This window comes from Ailuropoda melanoleuca, chromosome 13 (assembly GCF_002007445.2).
Source record: "Ailuropoda melanoleuca isolate Jingjing chromosome 13, ASM200744v2, whole genome shotgun sequence".
Taxonomy (NCBI): domain Eukaryota; kingdom Metazoa; phylum Chordata; class Mammalia; order Carnivora; family Ursidae; genus Ailuropoda; species Ailuropoda melanoleuca.
The window spans coordinates 44,325,329-44,343,783 of record NC_048230.1 but is presented as its reverse complement, the minus strand read 5'-3'; the positions used below and the strand labels follow the sequence as shown (position 1 = coordinate 44,343,783).

General features: G+C 64.6%; 1 protein-coding gene across 1 annotated transcript in view; it reads right to left on the bottom strand.

Annotated features, from left to right (window-relative positions):
- FSCN2 (fascin actin-bundling protein 2, retinal) overlaps positions 1-5,145 on the bottom strand; it is a 6,162-nt gene extending 1,017 nt beyond the window's left edge. The window contains exons 1-4 of the mRNA XM_019793862.2: positions 4,320-5,145; positions 1,119-1,275; positions 643-764; positions 63-253 (exon numbers count right to left, since the gene is read on the bottom strand). Coding sequence (XP_019649421.2) covers positions 63-253; positions 643-764; positions 1,119-1,275; positions 4,320-5,145 — 1,296 coding nt within the window. The remainder of the gene's footprint in view (positions 1-62; positions 254-642; positions 765-1,118; positions 1,276-4,319) is intronic.
- Between the last annotated feature and the right edge of the window lie 13,310 nt (positions 5,146-18,455).

Sequence of the window (18,455 nt, the reverse complement as noted above, 5' to 3'; positions counted from 1 at the left end):
GCGGTCGGTGGGGGTCGGCCCGGCCCCTGCCCCGCAGAAGCCCCCTGCGCCGCGCGTCCCGCCGCGCCCCCTGCCCCGTCCGCACCTCGGATCTGGTAGGCGCCATCGCTGAAGCTCAGGTGGAAGACGTCGTAGACGGAGCGGTTGGTATCCAGCTGGTTGGAGGCGCGGCGGTGGCAGACGAAGCCGTCCAGGCCCCGCAGCACGAGGATGGGCCGGTTGATGAGCTTGAGAATGAACTCCTCGTCCTCACCTGGCGGGGAGTCCGGGGTTGAGGGGCCACTGCCCGTCCCCTGCCTTCCTGGGTTGGGTAGGGTCGGTGGGGCCTGGGGGCAGAAGGGGCCCTGATTCTTGGGCCTGCCACTCATGGGCCCACATCTGCCATTGCTATGACCTCTTGTGACCTTGGCAAGAGGCCTGTCACCACTGAGCCCCAGCTTCCCCAAATATACAGTGGAGATGGGGGCTCTGGACCCTAACTGCTCCTTGATGTCCAGAGTGGTTGCCTTGACCAGCAAGTGTGACTACTGCCGAGGGCCGCCTGGCCAGTTGTACAGGGAGGAGGGAGCGATTCTTAGTAGAGGGGGGTCTCTGGGCGGAGGGCCCAGCCCCAGTTCCCTGGGACTGGTGAGGAGTGCTCACCCACAAAATCACTGATGGCCGCCAGCTGTCCATTCTTCTTCATGCACACATAGCGCCCATTACTGGCCTTGAGGGCCACCCGCCGGCCACGCCACTCCACCTCGAACATGGTGTTGGCAGAACTGGGAAGGTCAGGGTAAAGTCCCCTCAGAGCAGCAAGACCTTGGGAGCTCAGGGTCAGGCTCTCCCATCCCCCTCAGGTCCAGTACCAACCCCCCGGGGAGAGACAGGCACTTGCCTTCCACTGACACACCCACCACCATTAAGAGCTGCCCCTCGTCCCAGTGGGCATTCTTTCTTGGCGAGGCTGCTACAGTATTTCTTATGGTGAAGGTGGAGGTGCTGGTGCAGATGGAAGTGACGAGGAGGTGGGGGAAGAGGCATGGTGGGGGGGGAGGGGAGGTGTGGTGGTGGTGATGATGGAGATGGTGGGGGAGGAGGCCTGGTGGTGGTGGAGATGGGGATGGTGCACTCACACCTGTGTGGCTGTGGCGTGGATGCCCCCGTGGGTGACAAGGGTCCAGTAGCCCCCGGTGCTGGAATAGAAGGTGCACTTCTTTGTCTCCTGGTCAATTTGCATCAGGAAGGTCTCATGATGCAGTTCTTCATCTTGGTTGGCTGAGATGTTGACCCCTGGAGGGAGGATATGGGAAGCCCCTCGTGCCTCTCCCTGGGTGGGGGAGGGGAGCAGAAACTGGGGAAAAGCATGCTCTTGGGGCAACCCTCAAGGCAGAGGGCATCTCATCTAGAACGCTTTGGAGTTAAGATTTGGAAGGCACTTCTCGGAGGGTAGGAGGTGGTGCCCCCATGGCCAAGTGGGCACACTGCAGTCCTCCAACCAGTTTCCTAAAGGTCCTTGGCCTAGCTCCTACCACAGCCCCGGGAGCCAGACCCTTCCGCGCCAGCAAATCCCCTGCCTCTGCTGATCATCAGGTAATCTGCTTGCTGCCGCCCTCTCGACCCAGGACTTACACCAGCCTCTATTTATAACTCACTCCTAAGCCACTGCGTGGGCACAGTGGGGTCCCTCTTCTTCCCTAAGCCATGGTCCAGGCCACAGCTGGGGCCTGGGGTCCACTCCTGGGCACCAAGTAGAGCCTGGCCCACTGTCCTCTCTCCAGCCCCCTTTTCACCTGTGTGGTCTCCCAGGAGCCCTGAGGGAGGGCAAGGCTATCTGGGGCTCTGCCTGGGGTTCTTGGAAGGGGGGAACTGGGGGTATCCATGCCCAGGGTGGGGGGCAGAGGGCAGGCACTGGAGTCTCCCTAGTATGTTCGCATTAACCACACCCTGTTTCCAGTAGTGTGGCAGGTCACAGAGCTCCCGACGAGGCCGGGCTCCAGCGAATCCAGCTGGTGGAGCAGGAGGAAATGGGGGCCTGAGGGTCAGGGCCAGATCCTGCCAGCCCTGTCCCAGGAAGGTAGGAGACCTGCCGTCCTTCACCAGCTCCCAGGGATGCTCCCTCCAAAGCTGCCCAGATAGGGATCTGTCCCCTTTTTGCATGGATCACCGCCATTCCCCCCATCAGCAGCACTGAACTAAGTGAGCGCCTGATGCCCCTGGCACGTGATCCGCAGTAATAACCCAGATGACAATGACGGCTGGTCCAGTGCCCACAGGCGCTGGGGCCCTGGCTGGGATGGCTTATGGAGAAGGTGACGCTGAAACAGACCAAGGAGGTGGGAGAGCCGTGTGTGCAGGTGCTGAGGGCGCAGGAGGCCAGGGCTCCTGAGTCTGGGGTGCACCCCTGCACCACGGCCACTCTGAGGCCAACCCCACTGGCATCCCAGCATCGCCCCACACACCCGCTCCACACAGACTGCAGCCGAGGGGTTTCCGACTCACACCGCTGTCTGCTGGACTGGCAGCAGACCACGAGGCCGCCAGCCCGAGTCAGAGCTGTTCCCTGCAGGCAGCTCCACGAGGTGGGGAGACTGAAAGGCTTTGAGGACGCCACTGAGCCAGCGATGGTGTTCTGCCTGGGACCCCCCCCCCCCGTGCCTCCAGACTTCCATTTGTATGAGGTGATGTCCTCAGGGCTTGGGCCACTTGGGACTGTTCTGCGGGCTCCACTGTGTCCCTGAAGGCCAGCAGTGGGCGCCGCAGAAAGGAGCAGACTCTGGTTGGCGGGGCAGCAAAGAAAGATGGTGGGTGGAGCAAACAGGCCAGCCAGGGCACCCCCAGACACCCCCGGGGAAGAAGACAGGTTTGGGGGCTGCCGGGCCAGCAAAATTACTGGGATCAAGGCAGCACCACTTGGCAGCACCCGCAGCTCCCGCGGCCTCCTCCCCCAGGACTGACTCGCCACATCCTGCTTCCTCCACCGCTCCCGGCCAAGTCAGCATCTGAGCGGCTCGGGGACGGCTCTGTGTCCTGGGGTTACTGCAAAGGAAGCGAGCCCACAGATGCGGGGGCCCTGTGGCCTCTTCAGTGGCAGGCAGATGCCGTCCTTAGTAGGGGTGCCCCCGTGGCAGAGACAGTCAGATGCAGCGGGTCCAGGGAAGGACGGCACCGTCCCTGACCGTCACTACCAGCACTGTCTCTGTCAGCAACCCCCCCCCGCCAGCGGCACCACGGCCTTGCTCGCCACCTGGACCCGTCTCAGTGCTCTCGTGTCCAACACCTGCCCTGCCCCCCTGCTTCACAGAGGACACGGTCCACATGGTTGGCAGACCAACCACAGGGCCCTCCCACGGCCCAGAGAGGGGTGTAGCCAGATCGCAGGGCCTGCACCGGGAAGGACAAGGACTGATTGTCCATCATGCCCCAGGACCTGGCCATGTTCCAGACAGGCGTTAGGTGTTCGTGGAGCCTATCGCAGTGCAGGACTGGCCTTGGGATCCCTGACTGCAGGCTGGTGGGGGGGATCCCTCCTGAGTGCTCATGGCCAGGCCTTGGCCAGCAGGACTGGCAGGTGGCAGTGGGCCAGGTCAGGAGGTGTCTGGCCACTCCTGGGGGCACAGACCCAGGGACCCAGGTGGGGGGCAGCTGCGACTGCTGGCCTGGGCCCAGTTAGGGGCCACTCTGGGACCTCAGCTTCATCTCAGGGAAGTAGGAATTGCCTGTGTTCACCTCACAGGCATGTGAACACGTGTGGAAAGGCCCACTGGTCACACGAGGCAGGTGGCCAATGCTCCAGGATTGACGGGGAGCCAGGCTGCACCCGCCTGGCAGAGACCATGCCTTCCACCAAGAAGCCCGGGCCCCAGGGGAGGCCGCCAGACCGGAGGGACCCCACTCCTGGGTTAGATGAGGACCCTCACTGGTCAGGCATGAGCGATGTGGGCACAAGGGCCCTGCCCACTGCACTCCTGCTGGCTCCTTGCCCTGTCCTTGGCCCCCTCCCCAATTTCCTGTAAAGTTCAGAAAATTGAGAAGAGAAAGGGGGAGCAGGGGGTGGGGCGCCAGCGTGGCGGGACCTGCCCTCCTGCCCCTCACAGCAGTGGGCCTGGGCACCGAGGTCCTGCACTCGGCAGCCATCCAGCACGCCCAGGGCTCAGTGGTCCTGAGAAGGAGCCCCTCCTCCCGACTCTGAAGCCAGCAGCCCTCTGCCAGGACCCCCACGCGTGGCCCAAGGTCACTTGCACGGTGTGCTGCCACCCACGAGGACGCGATGCCCCTCCCCCGAGTGAGCCCCCAACAGCGAGGTCAGCGTGGCCGGCCAGCCGCGCCCACGTTACCTTGCCGCACGGACACGTAGCGGTGGTTGGCGGCCACCAGCACCACCTGCGGGTGACTCTCCTCCAGGTCGAAGAGCTCGTCCTTGCCCGGCCGGGTGTTGCGGCCCGCCCTGAGTGTGCCGGCGGGCCCCGTGGGCGCCAGGTAGCGGCCGTCACGGTCCTTGAAGGCCAGCTTGCCCGCCTTGAACTCGAGCGTGTAGCGGGCACAGGGCTCGGGCTCCCACACCAGGTGGCCGTCGCTGCGCAGGTAGCGGCTGTCGCAGGCCCTGAGGCAGTACTGACGGTTCTGGAAGACGAGGGTGACGAGCGCGTCCACGCCCCAGGGGGTGTCGCTGTCGGCCGCCATCTCGTCGTCCCGCGGGCACAGGTGCACGTAGCGCCGGCGGCTCACGCTCAGCAGGTGCGCCTGCGGGTGGATGGCCAGGTGCACGGTCCACAGCTCGGCCGGGGAGACGGCCGTGGCGAAGCAGGACAGCCGGTCCTCGGTGCCGCCGAAGAAGCGGCCGTGCGGCTCTGACCGCAGCACCCAGCGCCCGTCGGGCTGCGGCAGGACCAGGAAGCGGCAGTCCCGGCCCGGCCGCTCCGCCTCGCAGGCCACGCGCCCGTCCTCCCCGGCGGACAGGTAGCGGCCCAGGTGGCTGCTGCGGAGCAGCACGGCGGTGCCCTGCCCCGGGTCAGGCTCCAGCACCCACATCTGCTTCCTCTTGAGGCTGGGGGCCGAGGCGTTGACCTTGAAGCCGAAGCTCTCGGCCGTCAGGTAGCGGTCCGTGTCGTTGACGAGGCCGAACTGGATCTTCAGCACCTGGTGCAGGCCGTTGGTGGGCATCTTCGGGGCTGGCCCGGCGCCCCGCGAGGGGCCTGGGGAGCGCTCTCTGTGTGCTCACAGCCCCCGAGGTCCCCCAGAGGCCCGGCCGGCGTCATGGACCCGCTGCCCTCTGACCAGTGGCTGCGGGCCCGCGGGCAGCAGAGGGCGGGTGGGAGGGCGGATCAGAGCTGTGCCGGCTTAGGGACAGCGACTGCCTTTGGTTACCCCAGCTTGGATTTCAGCCACTCACGGGCTGCACCAGCGGCCGGAGCCCCAAGGCCTGCAGGGACGGAGAGTTCCGCCCGCTGAGGGCTGACCACCTCCCTGTCCTTGCTGGCGGCTGCCTGCCGGGCCCCGCGCCCTGCCTCCTGGCCCCTGCGCCTCTTGGGCTCTCTCCTACTTGCCCCCCATGTCAGAGCCCCCAAACCCACCGCAGAGACTCACCAGCCCAGCCCAGCTCCTTCCCAGTGTGGAGAGAACTGCCTGGTGGAAAACTCTGTGGGGCCGCAACCCGATCGCAGCCCTCCACCCTCAGCAGCCGCCAGATCCCTGGCCAGATCCAGTTACTGCCTCTCTGATTCCTGCTGCCAGGAGCCCGGCAAGGCCCCCCAACTCCGGCAGCCTGGAGCCGGACTCCCATACCGTCCCCCTCGGCCACTCCTCGGCCGAAGCCTGCAGCCCTGGGCCCGACATCTCCCCCAGGGTGGCCTGGGCTGGGAGAGTGGCAGCCAGGCTCGTGGTGCCAGGGAGCGGCCAGGTGTGCCCAGGCACCCCCATCCTGGCACCCGTGGCATCCAGGCCCAAGGCAGGGTCGCAGTCCTGTCGGGCCAGGCGGCCTGGCTGTGCGGGGCCAGGAGAGGGCCCCCGGTGGGCCTGGAGGACCAGGCAGCGGGGAGGTGACCCGAGAGTGTGAGCACGGAGCAGGTAACGTCCTGAAGCTGGCAGGCCGGCAGACCCGGGGTCAGAGGACCAGGCCTCGGGCTGACCCCTGTGCCGTAAGCATCTCAAGGAGCCCACGAGGCTGCTTCCCTTTCCCTGGGTGAGCTATGATGAACCCAGCCTTGCTGCGTGGGCCTGGGGACCCCTAACCGCTGTTCACGGTGCTGGGGGAGTGGCCTGACTTGCAGTGTCTTCACAGGGTCTGGTCCCGGGGGTAGGGGCAAAGCCCCCTCAGCAGAGGGGTGTGGCCAGCAGGCTAGGAGAAGCCGGAAGGTGACCAGCCCTGACCCCAGCGCCTCCCAGCCCCAGCCACTGAGCCCACCTGGCTAGACTCCCACCTCCCTGGGCCCAAGGGGGCCATATCTGGGGACCTGCCCGGGTCCTGCTTGGCTGCACCCTGCCTGCCTGTCTCCTGCACCTGCCTCAGGGGCTGGGAGCCAAGTAGTGAAACCAGACCTGCTTGGCCTGGGCCTGGGCCAGCCTGGGTGTCCTCTTCCGCATAGCAGTGTGTGACCCTCAGGCCTCCCTGGGGGAATGGGCCCGTGGCCACGGGCATTTCCAGCCACAGCGTTGTGGGCCCTTGATGCCGCAGGCAGCACCGCTCCCACCATCTCGAGGCAGTGACAGGGCCCCACGCTGTGGGTGTCCAGCCGCGTGCAAAGGCCTTGGGCTGGATGTGCAGGCCCCAGGGGGCAGGCAGGGCAGACGAGATCAGGAGTCCTTCCTCCTTCTCCAAACCCCCGGCAGCAGCCCTACCAAGCGAGGCAGACACTGAGGAGACAGAGACCTATCCCTTCACTGGGGCCAGAGTGGGATTCTGGGACACACCTGGGCACCGATCCCCCCAACAGCACAGTGTACGCTGCAGGTTGGTCAAGGGGGGCTGGTCTAGCACTCCCTGACCGCTAGCATGGTCCATCTCTGCGACCCCCACATGTCGATGGGGCATCAACTGTGTGCCTGGCTGGGCTGCATGACAGGCGCCCACTGGCAGGGAGATGCGGTCGAGGGTAGCACCCCCACCCCACGGAGAGTGCCCATAGAGAATCCTCTAAGTCCCAGGGGCGTAGGCTTAGCCTCGATGCCAGGGAAACGTCCCTGGCTCGGGGGTATGAGCCGTGATGCCGTCCACACCTGTTTCTCGCTGGGTCTCACTCTCCGCACCTCCCAGGGTTGCAGGGACGCCCACAGAGCAGGTGCTCAATGCACTGCTCAGTTCGTCTGTGCAGGGGGGCCTGTGGGCAGCTGTGCACAGGTCCCCCCAACTCCCAGCTACGCTCCGAAGGAGTCCGTGATGCCCGATTAGCATGAAGGCTTCATCCGCGCTGACAGGCGCTGGCAGGGCGCTCACGGGCTTCACGTGCCCAGTGGGAGGAAGCCCAGCTGCCAGGTGCTAAGTGGGCCTGGCTCCAGGCAGCCTCTCGGTGGCAGAGCCAGAGCTGGCTGTGGCCTCTCCGTCCCGGGGCCCTGCAGCCCCAGGTGGGCATAGGGTGGGACTGCCTGGCGCTGACTCACAGGGTGACCTAAGAGGGGACCGCTTCGGCCCCAAGTGGGACTCTGAAAGCTGGGTCTCCCAGCCCAGGCTTCCTTGGAGGGAGTCTGCATGGATTGCTCCCCACGCGCCCCCCAGGACCCAAAATCCAAGCCCAGATGCCTGCTAGGGGTCACGGTTCCTTTCTGGATCCCCTGTAAGGCTCTGGCGCACAGTAGGTCCTGGGAACGTTTGACGCACTGAGCCTCTGCAGGGAGGTGAGGCATGTGCACGCCAGCGTGGGTGCGTGTGTAAAGGTGCACACGGACGGGGTGGCACAGAGGGAGCATGGTCAGGGGCTGGGCCGGCCCTGGCCCTGGAGATGCTTCGTGGGATCCCAGCCTCAGAGCCCACTCGTGGCTGCCCAGCAGGGCAATTAGCTTGTGAACCGCACAGGGACTCCGTGTCAGGGACTGCTCCTGAGAGCCTGTGGTGGGCTGTGTCCTCGGCCAACAGGGAGCACTCCTCTCAGGGTCGCACGTGCCTCTGCCAGAGGGGGTCCACACAGCCAGCCACATGAGGCACGCAAGGCCCGTGGCCTGTCCAGGATGCCCTCGGGGGTACCCAAAGTCACCTGACCCACTCAGCTCCCCGGACGCTCCTGGCTGAAGCTGGGCCTACAAGGCAGGGGTCGCTCCAGCTCTCTGAAGCTCCCAGCAGGCAGGGTGGGGGAGATCCTTGGCCTCCTGTCCCTCTTAGTGAGGTCCAGCTGAGGCCAGGAGCGGAGAGGGCCTTGAAGCCCCCTGGCATCAACCCTGGAGCTCTCAGTAAACTCTTCTTTTCCTGGGATGCCGGGGGATGGGCAGGCCTGGCCACTCGCCTGTCTCCCCCACACCCCGGTCAGACCCCTGGGGGCGCTACCAGGGAAAGGACTCCCAGTCGCGCATATCTACACCGCTGGCCTTGGATGCTACAGCCCAGCCCGGGCTCCTGCCCAGCACGCTGCGTGCTGCCATGGCGACTGGCGCGTGTACCCGGCTGGATGCCCAGGGAACGCTGCTGCTGGTGGCGTGAGCTGGCACGGGCCCCATGTGTGTGCCAGCTGGGGGAGGGGGTGGCTCCCCACTTCCGCTGGCCTGGAGCCCTGGAAACTGGGAAATGGCCCAGGATGGAGGGACCTCCCCAGGCCACACCTGTTCCAGGCCAGGTCTTGGCCCCCTGCTGGAGCAATGCCCGCTGGGCCCTTCCTTCCCCACAGGCCAGCGAGTCTTGGAATTACTTCACACGGAGGAAATCCCCAATGCCCCGCCCCACTTTCCTGTGCCCCCGCCTCAGCCCCGGGCCAGCTGCAGCTCCAGTCGGCATTCCCGTCCCACTCTGCCCCAGGCACTGTGCCCTCCCGAGGCCGGGCCACTCTGACCGGCCCCCTTCTGGGCCTCTGCCCCCGGGGCTCCTCGGCCCCAACCCAGGGCGAGGCAAGGGCTTTCCTGCTGGCCCAGACACTGCTGGGCCCCGCCCAAGGCCCTGATTTGTCTGCTCCCAGGCCCAGCATCTGTTCCCGGGGTCCAGCGTGGCCAGCACCCAGGGTCCAGCCTCCCGCATTGTTCCTGAAAGCAGGCCCGGGGCTTGGCTGCCTCATGATTTTTTCATGGTGGAGCTCGGCCACTCTGAAGTTCCACTTACATGGGCAGGCGGGGCCTGGGTTGGTTTACTGGAGGCTTGCAAGCGGTTTAGGGTGACAGGCTCCCTTCTGCACGGCAGGAAGGAGAGGGCAGTGTTGGAATGAAGAGTGTGGGGAGGGGGCTCCGCATCTCATGCTGCTGGGCGGTGCCCTGCCTGGGCCTGGTCCCTCCACGTGAAAACCCACCCCCTGCCTCTCCCCTTCCCCACCATCCGTCTCCCCCCAGATTGCTCCCTTCCCTCACTGTCCACAGCCCCACTCCCATCCCCCACCACTCCTGAAGGCAGGGCAGCTCACCGAAATACTGGTTTTCATGGGCTCCTCTGCTGCGTGGCCCTCCCCCTCCCACCTGCAGGGGTGAGCTGCTGGCTGGGAGGGGAACCCCCCCACCCTTGGTGCTGTCTGGGTAGAAAGCTGGTATAGTCTTCTGGGTCTTGTCTCTTGTAAAATCATAAAGTCCTGGGGAAGGGGTGGTTATTTCTAGAGGGGAGGGGACAGAGAGAAAGGGACCAAGGCCTTTGGGCAGGAGTCCCGGGGCCCCAGCAAGGCTGAAAGTCCCTGAAGGGCCCATGAGGGCAGGAGGGGGCACCCAGCATGTCCAGACGCTCTGTGACTGTTGTGGTCATCCAACACCCAAGCCCCAGGACCTTTGCATATTTCTGGAGCAAGAGGGGAGCATTCACAAGAATATCTGAGAGTAAGTCCCCGGCTGCATGGGGCTCAGAAGCAGGACCAGATCAACTCCAAGAAACTAGATGGCTATTTACCATCGACCCGGGCTTCGAGACACACCAGGCACGGAGAGTCCGGAGCCCCCAGCTCTGCAGGTGACCAGGGCCGCCCCCCGCACACCCCAGCACTGTGCTGTCATGACAGAACTAGACCCTTCACACTGACCCTCACAGGCACGTACTAAGTACCGACTGCGTGCCTGAAACCTTGCTAGAGATCCAAAAGGGACTCTGGGACAAAACAGGAATGGAGCGCTCCCTCGTCCTAGGGCAGCAGAGGCTGTGACCATGCTCACCTTCCTGTGTTGGACGGCTCCCCGGGGGCCAGCGCCGAGCACCGCCCGAGGCCTCGGTGCCAGTCTACTTCCCCGGAGCATCCGCGCACCGCTAAGTGCTGCTCCGCGTGGTGCGCGAGTGGGAGAGAAGCCTCGGGTGTTGCATGGGACGGTGTGTGACACCTGGGTGACACAGGTGGCCCCCGACTAAGGACAACTGCCGTCATTAGTCATTAACACACAGACTGCAGACTAGCCGAGCAGCTTCCTGTTGAATCGGCATGTGGGCCGACGCGCTGTTGTCCCGCAGGACAATGCCCCGTTCTCAGGAAAAACCGCTGAGATATGAAGGCCTGGAGGGCAGAGCGTCTGGGACCAGCTCCCAAATGGCTCCCAAGTGAAGAGACAGATAAAAAGAACAATAAGGCAAGTGTGGTAAATGTTAGAAAGTTAGTAAGTTTGAAATTATCTCAAAACGAAAGGGTTAGAAACTATAATAACTGGGATAAAAAATTCCATTGCAGGGTCAGAAGAAGTCAAAGAAATATCCCAGAAAGCTGGGGGAAAAACAGGTCAAAGAAACAGTAGCGGTATTAAAGGCCTCGTGGAAGAGATATGACACCCCATTATCAGAAATCCCAAAGCAAAAAACAGAAAAAAAAAAAAACCCCACAACAAAACAAAACAAAACACCAGGAATGAAATTGAAAGAAAATGCAAGAACTGTCCCAAGAGCTGAGGGCCACCGTGTGCCCAGGGGCTGAAAGTGGTCGGGACAAGAAGGGGACTTCACCAGAAGCACAGCCAGAAATGTCACAGCAGCAGAAATGAAGAGAAGGGCCTAAAACCTCGCAGAGAAACACGAAACAATCCTGGATATTGGATCAGGACTCAAACGATGCCCATTTCCCCGAACAACAGTCTAGGCAAGAGACAGGGAGTCAGGCCTTCAGAGTCCAGGGGCCCATTTTCAGCATGGACCCAAACTACCCCCCACGGCATTCTGTGGCTCCCCACTGCCCGGTGTGGCATTCCAGCGCCCCCTCCCACCCGCCTGGGGCTAGCCCTGCAGCTCCCAGCCCTGGGACAGGCCCTGGAGGAGTGCAATAAACTCAACCCCCCTGTCCCCCGCACCAGCCTCCCATAGCTGGCCTGGTGAGTAGCGGCCTCTAGAGTCCCTCCTGTGCTATCCTGGCTCCGCCTTTCCTGCTGTGCGACCTGGAACCTGCCTCAGCCTCGGAGCCCCCTTTTCTCTCTCTGAATTGCTTATCAATGGCCATCTGTCTGGGGCGGGGGGCTAGCTGCGGAAATAACTGAGCATTCCCAGGACGCAGACCGGGCAGGGCAGCTGGGATGACCACATCCCCAGCCCCTGGGGGCCAGCACTGTGTATTCAACAGATATATGTCAGGTCCAGGTCCGCCCGGGCTTTGGGGTGGACCAAAGGTGCCTGGGCATCAGGGTGGGCTGTCCCCGTCTGGCTGAGTCAAGGCCCCGGCCCTCCCCTCTTCCGTTGCCCGGGTGCCGGCTGACCCCAATCCCACCTTCTCTCCCTGCGTCAGCACTGGCTGAGGTCACCGGCCACTCCCATCACTCTCTGGCGGCAGTGACTCAGGGGCTGGCCAGCAGAGCCGGGTGCCTCCCCAACCCCGTCAGTGGCTGTGGGGTCCCTCCCGGCGCTGGGGAGGGCTGAGGCCATCGCCCTGGGGGGAGGGCGGCACAGACAGGTGCAGCCCGGACTCCTCGCCCGGCCCCGCTAGCGGGACCCACCTGGCGGCCCACCTGGGAATAGCACCGGGCCCGCCTCGCAGCTGGGCGCCATCTCCTGGCCCAGGCCTTCAAGCTCGCTGCCCCCGGGAGTATCCCCGTTCCCAGCCCGTGCCCAACCCAGAGAGGTGTGTGCTGAGTGCGGGCCCTGCTTCCGCCTCCTCCGTCCCTAGGGGCCAGGGTGCCGCGCCTGCCCGCACAGCGCCGAGGCGGACGGGATAGGGGGTGCGGTGAGCGGGAAGGGGCTCTGGTGCCAGGTCTGAAAGCTGCTAACAGGGGGAGCGCAGAAGGACTGCGGATGGCAGAGCCCCCATGTGGCCAGCCCCTGCTTGCATCCCCAGAGATGGGGCATGTCCGGACAGGTCAGGGGGCCCCAAGTCTCCGGCCCCAGTTTGCACCGCCTCTGGGGTAGCCTCTTCCGAGCTCGGCCGCCCACTGGTTTTCGGTCCGGGGTCACTAGCGCTGACCTCAAAGGGCGCGGGGAAAGCTAGAGCCGGGATCCAGCTCCCGGAGGCGGGGCTCCGCGAGGGGGGTAGGGGGGCGCAAGGACTGGTGGCCCGGGCACCGCCCCCTGACCAAATAGGGACACGTGGCCTCGGGCGCAGTCTGTGAGCGAGGGCCTGGGGGCCCACCCACCGGGGTTCCTCCGCGCCCCCAACAGCCGACCCGCACCCAGAACCAGGTGGGTGGGCGGGGCCTAGAGTAATCACGCCCACTCCTCTCCAGGCCAGGCCCCCGCGCGCCGCGAACCTCTACTGGGAAGCCTGGGCCGAGGAAGGAGAGCGCTGCAAAGGGTCCGGTGACCCGTCCGGAGCCCCGGCTCAACCCCAGCCCGGCCCTGCCTCCTCCCACTCTGCCAGCCCTCGGGACAGTGGCGGGGAGGACGGAGCGCCCAGAGCAGCGTCCTCCTGCCCGTGTTCCCGCCCCGATCCGCCTCCTACTCGTCGGCGTGGCGCCAGGCGTCCTGGGGGTGGGGACACCTGCCGCGCGGGGCCCTGACCTAGTCTAAGTCAGGAGAGCTCGGCCGGCCGGGCGCGCTCCCCAAAGTCCGGGGCCAGAGCGGGAGGTACAGGGTTAGCCTGGACCTTCTCTATTCCTTGCCCCACCCCCTCAGCACTATCCCCTGCAGCCGCGAGGGCCAACCAGCGCCGGGGGAGGGGGTTGGGGGGAGAGGGTCTCAGGGGGCAGTCAGACCTTGGGGCTCCCTTCCTTCTCGGCCCAAGAGATATATCCCCCTTTTTGCACACTGGAGTCAGGGTAGGGGGACAGCTGGGCCAGCCCCTCAGGGAAGGTCCCTCTAGGGCTGGGAGCCCCTCCCTTTTCATTCCTCCTTCCTCCCTTCCTCATGCTTCCTGCAGTCCTGTAGGTGCCAGGCACTATTCCAGTCACGGGGGACACACCGGCTTCACCATTGTGCCCTGGGAACCCACCCTGTGGGGCAGAGGGTGGGGACACACAGTGAATAACCAATATTCAGGTGGGGGCACTGGACCTGAGGCCAGTGCATGGCCCAGAGGCCTGCAGGGAAGAGGCAGCCAACTGGAAGAATGTTCCTGGCAGAGGAACAGCCGGGCACTAGTTTGGGGTTGGAGGGCAGTGAGCAAGGGACACAGTAGGTGAAGGGTGAGGTCAGGCAGAGCCCACCACCAGAGCTTCCGGCACCAGGAGCAGGGGGACCTGATCTGCAACATTCATTGTGGGGAAGTAGGAGGCAGGCAGCCGGGCCAGACAGGCTCCAGGGCAGGTGTGCTGTTGCCAGGCTGCCTGGCACCCTGGTTTCCGGCTTCAGCCATGTGCAGAAGTGGGACCATGTGAAGCAGCTGGAGGCCTGGACTCCTGGGTTTAACCCTTAGTTCCCTGTTGCAGATTGTGGGTGCAGTAAGAGCTCTGCCCGGACCAGAGGTGACCTCTGGGGGAAGCGGCGGTGAGGGGGGCCCATGCCGCACCTCCGACATAATTGTTCTCGGCACTGTGTGTGGCAAAGGTGAGAAGCCCACAGACTGAGCACTACTGGATAGACCCCCGTGTCGGGGTCCGCACCCCCACCCCGTGATACAGGGAGCGTGTCACTCTGTCTACTGAGGCCCAGGGAAGCGAGGCCTGGAAATGTGCCTTCAGAAGCAAAGCGAGGAGCCAGCTGGCCATCAAAGGCCACCGCTCCCAGGAATCTTGGGTCTGACACACACAGGCACTGAGCGAGTGCCTCAACCAAAAATTGCACACGCCCGGATGTCAAAGGCAGAGGCAAGGAAAACGGCAGTGAGCGCCTGGGGGCTGAGGGTGGCAGGGAGATTCACGAGGCTGTCCCATGGCCTCCTGTCCTTAGACCTGTCGTCCAGTGCCGGAGGACCACCAGCCTCAGAGCCTCTGATGGGCCGCAGTAACTTCACGTCACTGGACCACTTCTTTAGAGAAACGGAGGCATGGGCAGGTCACAGCTGGCACAGGGCTGAGCCTGGCCCAGAAGCCAGGTCCGGACTCTTAGACACCTGCTCTTCCAGGACCCGGCTTGGTGCTTGTTACACCAGGGTGGGGAGATAAACTCCACTGGGGCCTGTCTTTGAAAAGCCTGGAACCCTCCTCTGCTGGAACAGCAGCGGGGAGCAAGAAGTGAACAGCGCACGGAGGCCCGGCCCAGGGCTTCCTGGCCCCGGACAAAGCCGCGATGATGAGCCTGCAGCACCTGGCCCCACGCACAGCCCTGCATGAGACCAACTCACCAGCCCTCAGGAGGCTTCGCTTCCAGGTGTGCCTGTGTGCACAGAGCTGGCAGGTGAGCAAGCCCCTGCTGGGCACGAGTCCAGACACAGAAGTCTGTGGCTCTGACCTTGCCCTTTGACTTGAAACTCAGAGGCAAGCAGGCCAAGCCAGCAGGAACCTGGCCTTGCCTACCAGGACAGCCCTTGGGACCACTGTTCCAAACAGCACGGCTCAGGCCTGCCCCCTGCCCTCCCCGCGAGAGCCTGCCCAGCACCCTGCAGGCTTTAGATGGCAGAAGCATCATCGTGTATTTCCCTGTCCACAGGTCTGGAAGAGTGAGACAGTGACCTAAGGACAGAGAAGCTGGTTTTCCTTGGGTTTTCTAAAATGAAGTTTTTATTATGAGACAATTTTAGATTTACAGAAAAGTGGCAAAGACCGTCTGAGCTTTGCTGTAGTCTCCCTACTCAGTTTCCCAAATGTAACAACTTAGCCGGCGTGGTTCACCTATCACCAAGACCAATTTTGGCACTTGGTATTAAACTCCATACTTTCCTCGGACCTCTCCGGTTCCTCTGTTCCAGGATCCAATCCAGGATCCCACGTTGCATTTGGATGGAGAAGGAAAGGCATTCCAGGCAGGTGGAATGGCAGCGGCAAAGGCCAGGAGCAGTGGCCCACTACCTACCCTGACAAATAATGACTAGTTGGGAAGGTGGTTAGAGGTGGGAGGCAACCAGGGGTGAGGGAGAATGAGTGTGGGGGGGAGTGTGGGGGGGCTGGAGGCCATGCTCCCAGGTGCAGAGGTCCTGTGTGCAGGGAGGTGACAGGCTGGTGTGGGGTTGCCAGGCAGCGCCCAGAACCGGAGCGCTGTCTCAGCCCCACCACAGTTACTTGCAAGGTGAGGCCACCTCCCTGCTCCTCTATTTTCTCAGCCAGTAAATGCATGGGAAAGGAAATGAGATGGAGCAAAGTCACCATAAATCCCCCAAAGCCACCAATGAGCTAGAAAAAAAATCACATCATTTCTCTGAGGCCCAAGTTTCTGTCCTCAAGATGGAAAGGACGCTTCTGGGCAGGGCTGCAAATGCAGACTCTCTCCCTCCTGCCCAGAGCTTCCCTGCTCGCCCGAGCCAGGGGCTGCCGCGTCCTCGTGGTCCCCTACCCACGGACGCCGGCGGGGTGGGGGCGGCCCCGAAGTGACCTTGGGCGAGGCCAAGTACTGCCCAGTTGCAAAACAGAAAAATCACAGCGCAGAAGGCGGTGCTCCCCCTCCCCCTGCGCGGGGCCAGGGGACCCGGTTCTACCTGGAGCTGGGCCCCACCGCGTCCACGTATCCCTGGCTTCCGGCGGTGCTTCCAGAAGGGCGGCCACTCCCCTCCTCCCCAGCCAGGCATCTGGCCCCGCATCCCCCCTACCCCCTGCGGCCACCGGACGGGGGGGGGCGGCACACGGAGCCCCACCCCCACCGTCGCGGCCGGGCCTGCCGCGGAGCTGCGGGGTCGCGGGAAGCGGGGGTGGAGGTGGGGGACCGCGGCTACCCCCTCCGCTCCCGCCCCGGCCGCCCGCCACCGCCCCTTTGCCGCCGGCCTATCGGCTGCCTCCTTGACTAAATAAGGCGAGGAGCGCGCCCAGCGCCCCCAGTCCGTTACTTCCACCCCCGCCCGGTCGGTGACTCAGGGCCGGCGGCGGGCGGGGACGGGGCTGCCCGGGCCGCGGCTTCCCGAGCGGCGGGCGGGGCTCAGCGGCGCCGAAATCGCCAAATATGGCCGCACCTCGCCGCGCGTGCCGCCGCCCCCCGCCGCACACCTGCGGCCGCACCTTGCCGTGCCCCCCGACCCCGCCCGCCGGTGACACACCGCGGAAGAGGAAGTAGCGCCCGCCCCTCCCCCAGGCCGGCGCCGCGGGTGGGGGGGAGGTCGGGGCTCCCGGGCCCCGCCCCACTAACCTCCGCGACCCTGGGGCTGAGCACCGGCGTCCCGCGGACTGCAAGGTGCGGACGGAGGAAGGGGGGCGGGGACACAGGTCTGTGGGTGTCTGCTCCCTCCCCATCTGTTCCCAGAAGTGGCCACCCCTCCAAGCACAGCAGACAAAGGAGTGCTGGGGTAGCTGGGGTTGGAGGAGACGCAGGGGCCCCCCAGCCGGAGGCAGAGGCTTGAGTGGAATCGTGGAGCGGGTGGACACAGGACGTGGAAATCTTAGTACTTCCCACCTTCCCTATGTCCTGTGTGTGACATTTTGGGACCCCCAAGTGGAAGTCATCCTCGCATCAAGGACACCCCCACCTGGGGATTGAGCAGGCAGGCCATGACTGTGCCACGGGTGCTAGTGGCTGGAGTACAGATGGGTTTTACAGAGGCCCAGCCCCGGATTCTCCCATAGGTGGGGCACACACCTGACGGACAGCACCCTTGCCCTGCGCCCCTGAAAAGCCTGGGGAGACAGGGACCCAGCTAGGCTGGGGGCATAGGTGGCCATAGACAAGACCTTGGCGTCTGGGGGACTGCAGTCCTCAGGTGAGCTGGACAGCTGCTTTACCTGCTGGGCCCAGCGTCCTCATCCATAGATGGGCCACCAGCTCACCTTGCAGGGCTCTAGGGGAGGCTGGCCCCGCCCCCCACCATCAGACACCTGCCTGGGTCAAGCCGAGCACCGAGGGGACCTTGTTTGAGTCCCTTGCCTCACTCGGCCTGGCCCCACCGCCACCACTTTTGGCCTGCGCTCTTCTCCACACCGCCTCTGACATTTCATTCTGAGCACTTCCAAAAGCTTACAAATCAGCCCAAAGAAATCATAGCCTTTGGTTCCCCTCTGGGCATAACCAAAACATTGGCGCCAGCAGGTGCGGCTAGGACCCTGCTGGCGATGACAGGTCTTCCAGCTCAGGCTCTTGGGGAACAGGGCATGCCCTGGACCCGGGAGGACACAACACAACCCTAGGACAGTCGGGGCGGGGCCGGCGGGTTGACGACCCGGGGTCCGGGAGCAGTGGGGCGGCTTGGTCCTAGGGATCAGTAAACCCACTCCCACCCTGGCTCTTTCTAGTACCCTAAGCAGAGAAGACGGTGCCCACCAACTCGGGGGGAGCGTCGACCGTCCGGGCAGTCAAAACTTCCCTTGTCTGCCTCAGTTTCCTTATAATGAGCACAGGAGCTCAAAACGAAACAAAGCCCCTCCCCAGTGGATGGGGGTGGCCCCAAACCCCGAGTGGAGCCCGACCCTGGGGACAATCAGGCCTGCCGTTTGAGAGGCAGGAAGCGTCGCGGCGGTGGCTAGAATGAAGCCTCTGTCTCCGTACCGCCAGGGACCCCAGGCAGGGCGCCCCCCTCCTCCGGCGGAGGGACCTGCGCGGTGGCGGGCCGCGATGGGGAACAGGCTGCTCCTAGCACTCGTCACGGAGACGAGGTCACGACTCCTCGGGGCTCCTCAGGGCCACGGGACCCAGACCGCCGCAAGGGCGACCGGCAGGGACCCCCCCTCCCCGGCCCTCCCCTCCCCCAGCCCAGCGTAGACCGTGGCAGCCCACGCTCCCAGCTGAGTCTCGGGGTGCAGCTCGCAGGGGGCGCGCGGAGGCAAAGCCCCTCATCCGTGGGGCCGGGCCGCGGGGACACACCCCGGCTTGGGGCGCGGCCGAGCCCTGGGCCAGGCAGTTTCGGGGTGCAGCCGGGCCCTCCCCCACAGCGCAGCAGTCCCGAGGCGGGGCTGGCCATTCGGACCCGCAGCCCTGCCCGCGACCCCCGGGGGGCACCCGCCACCCCTCCCCGCGC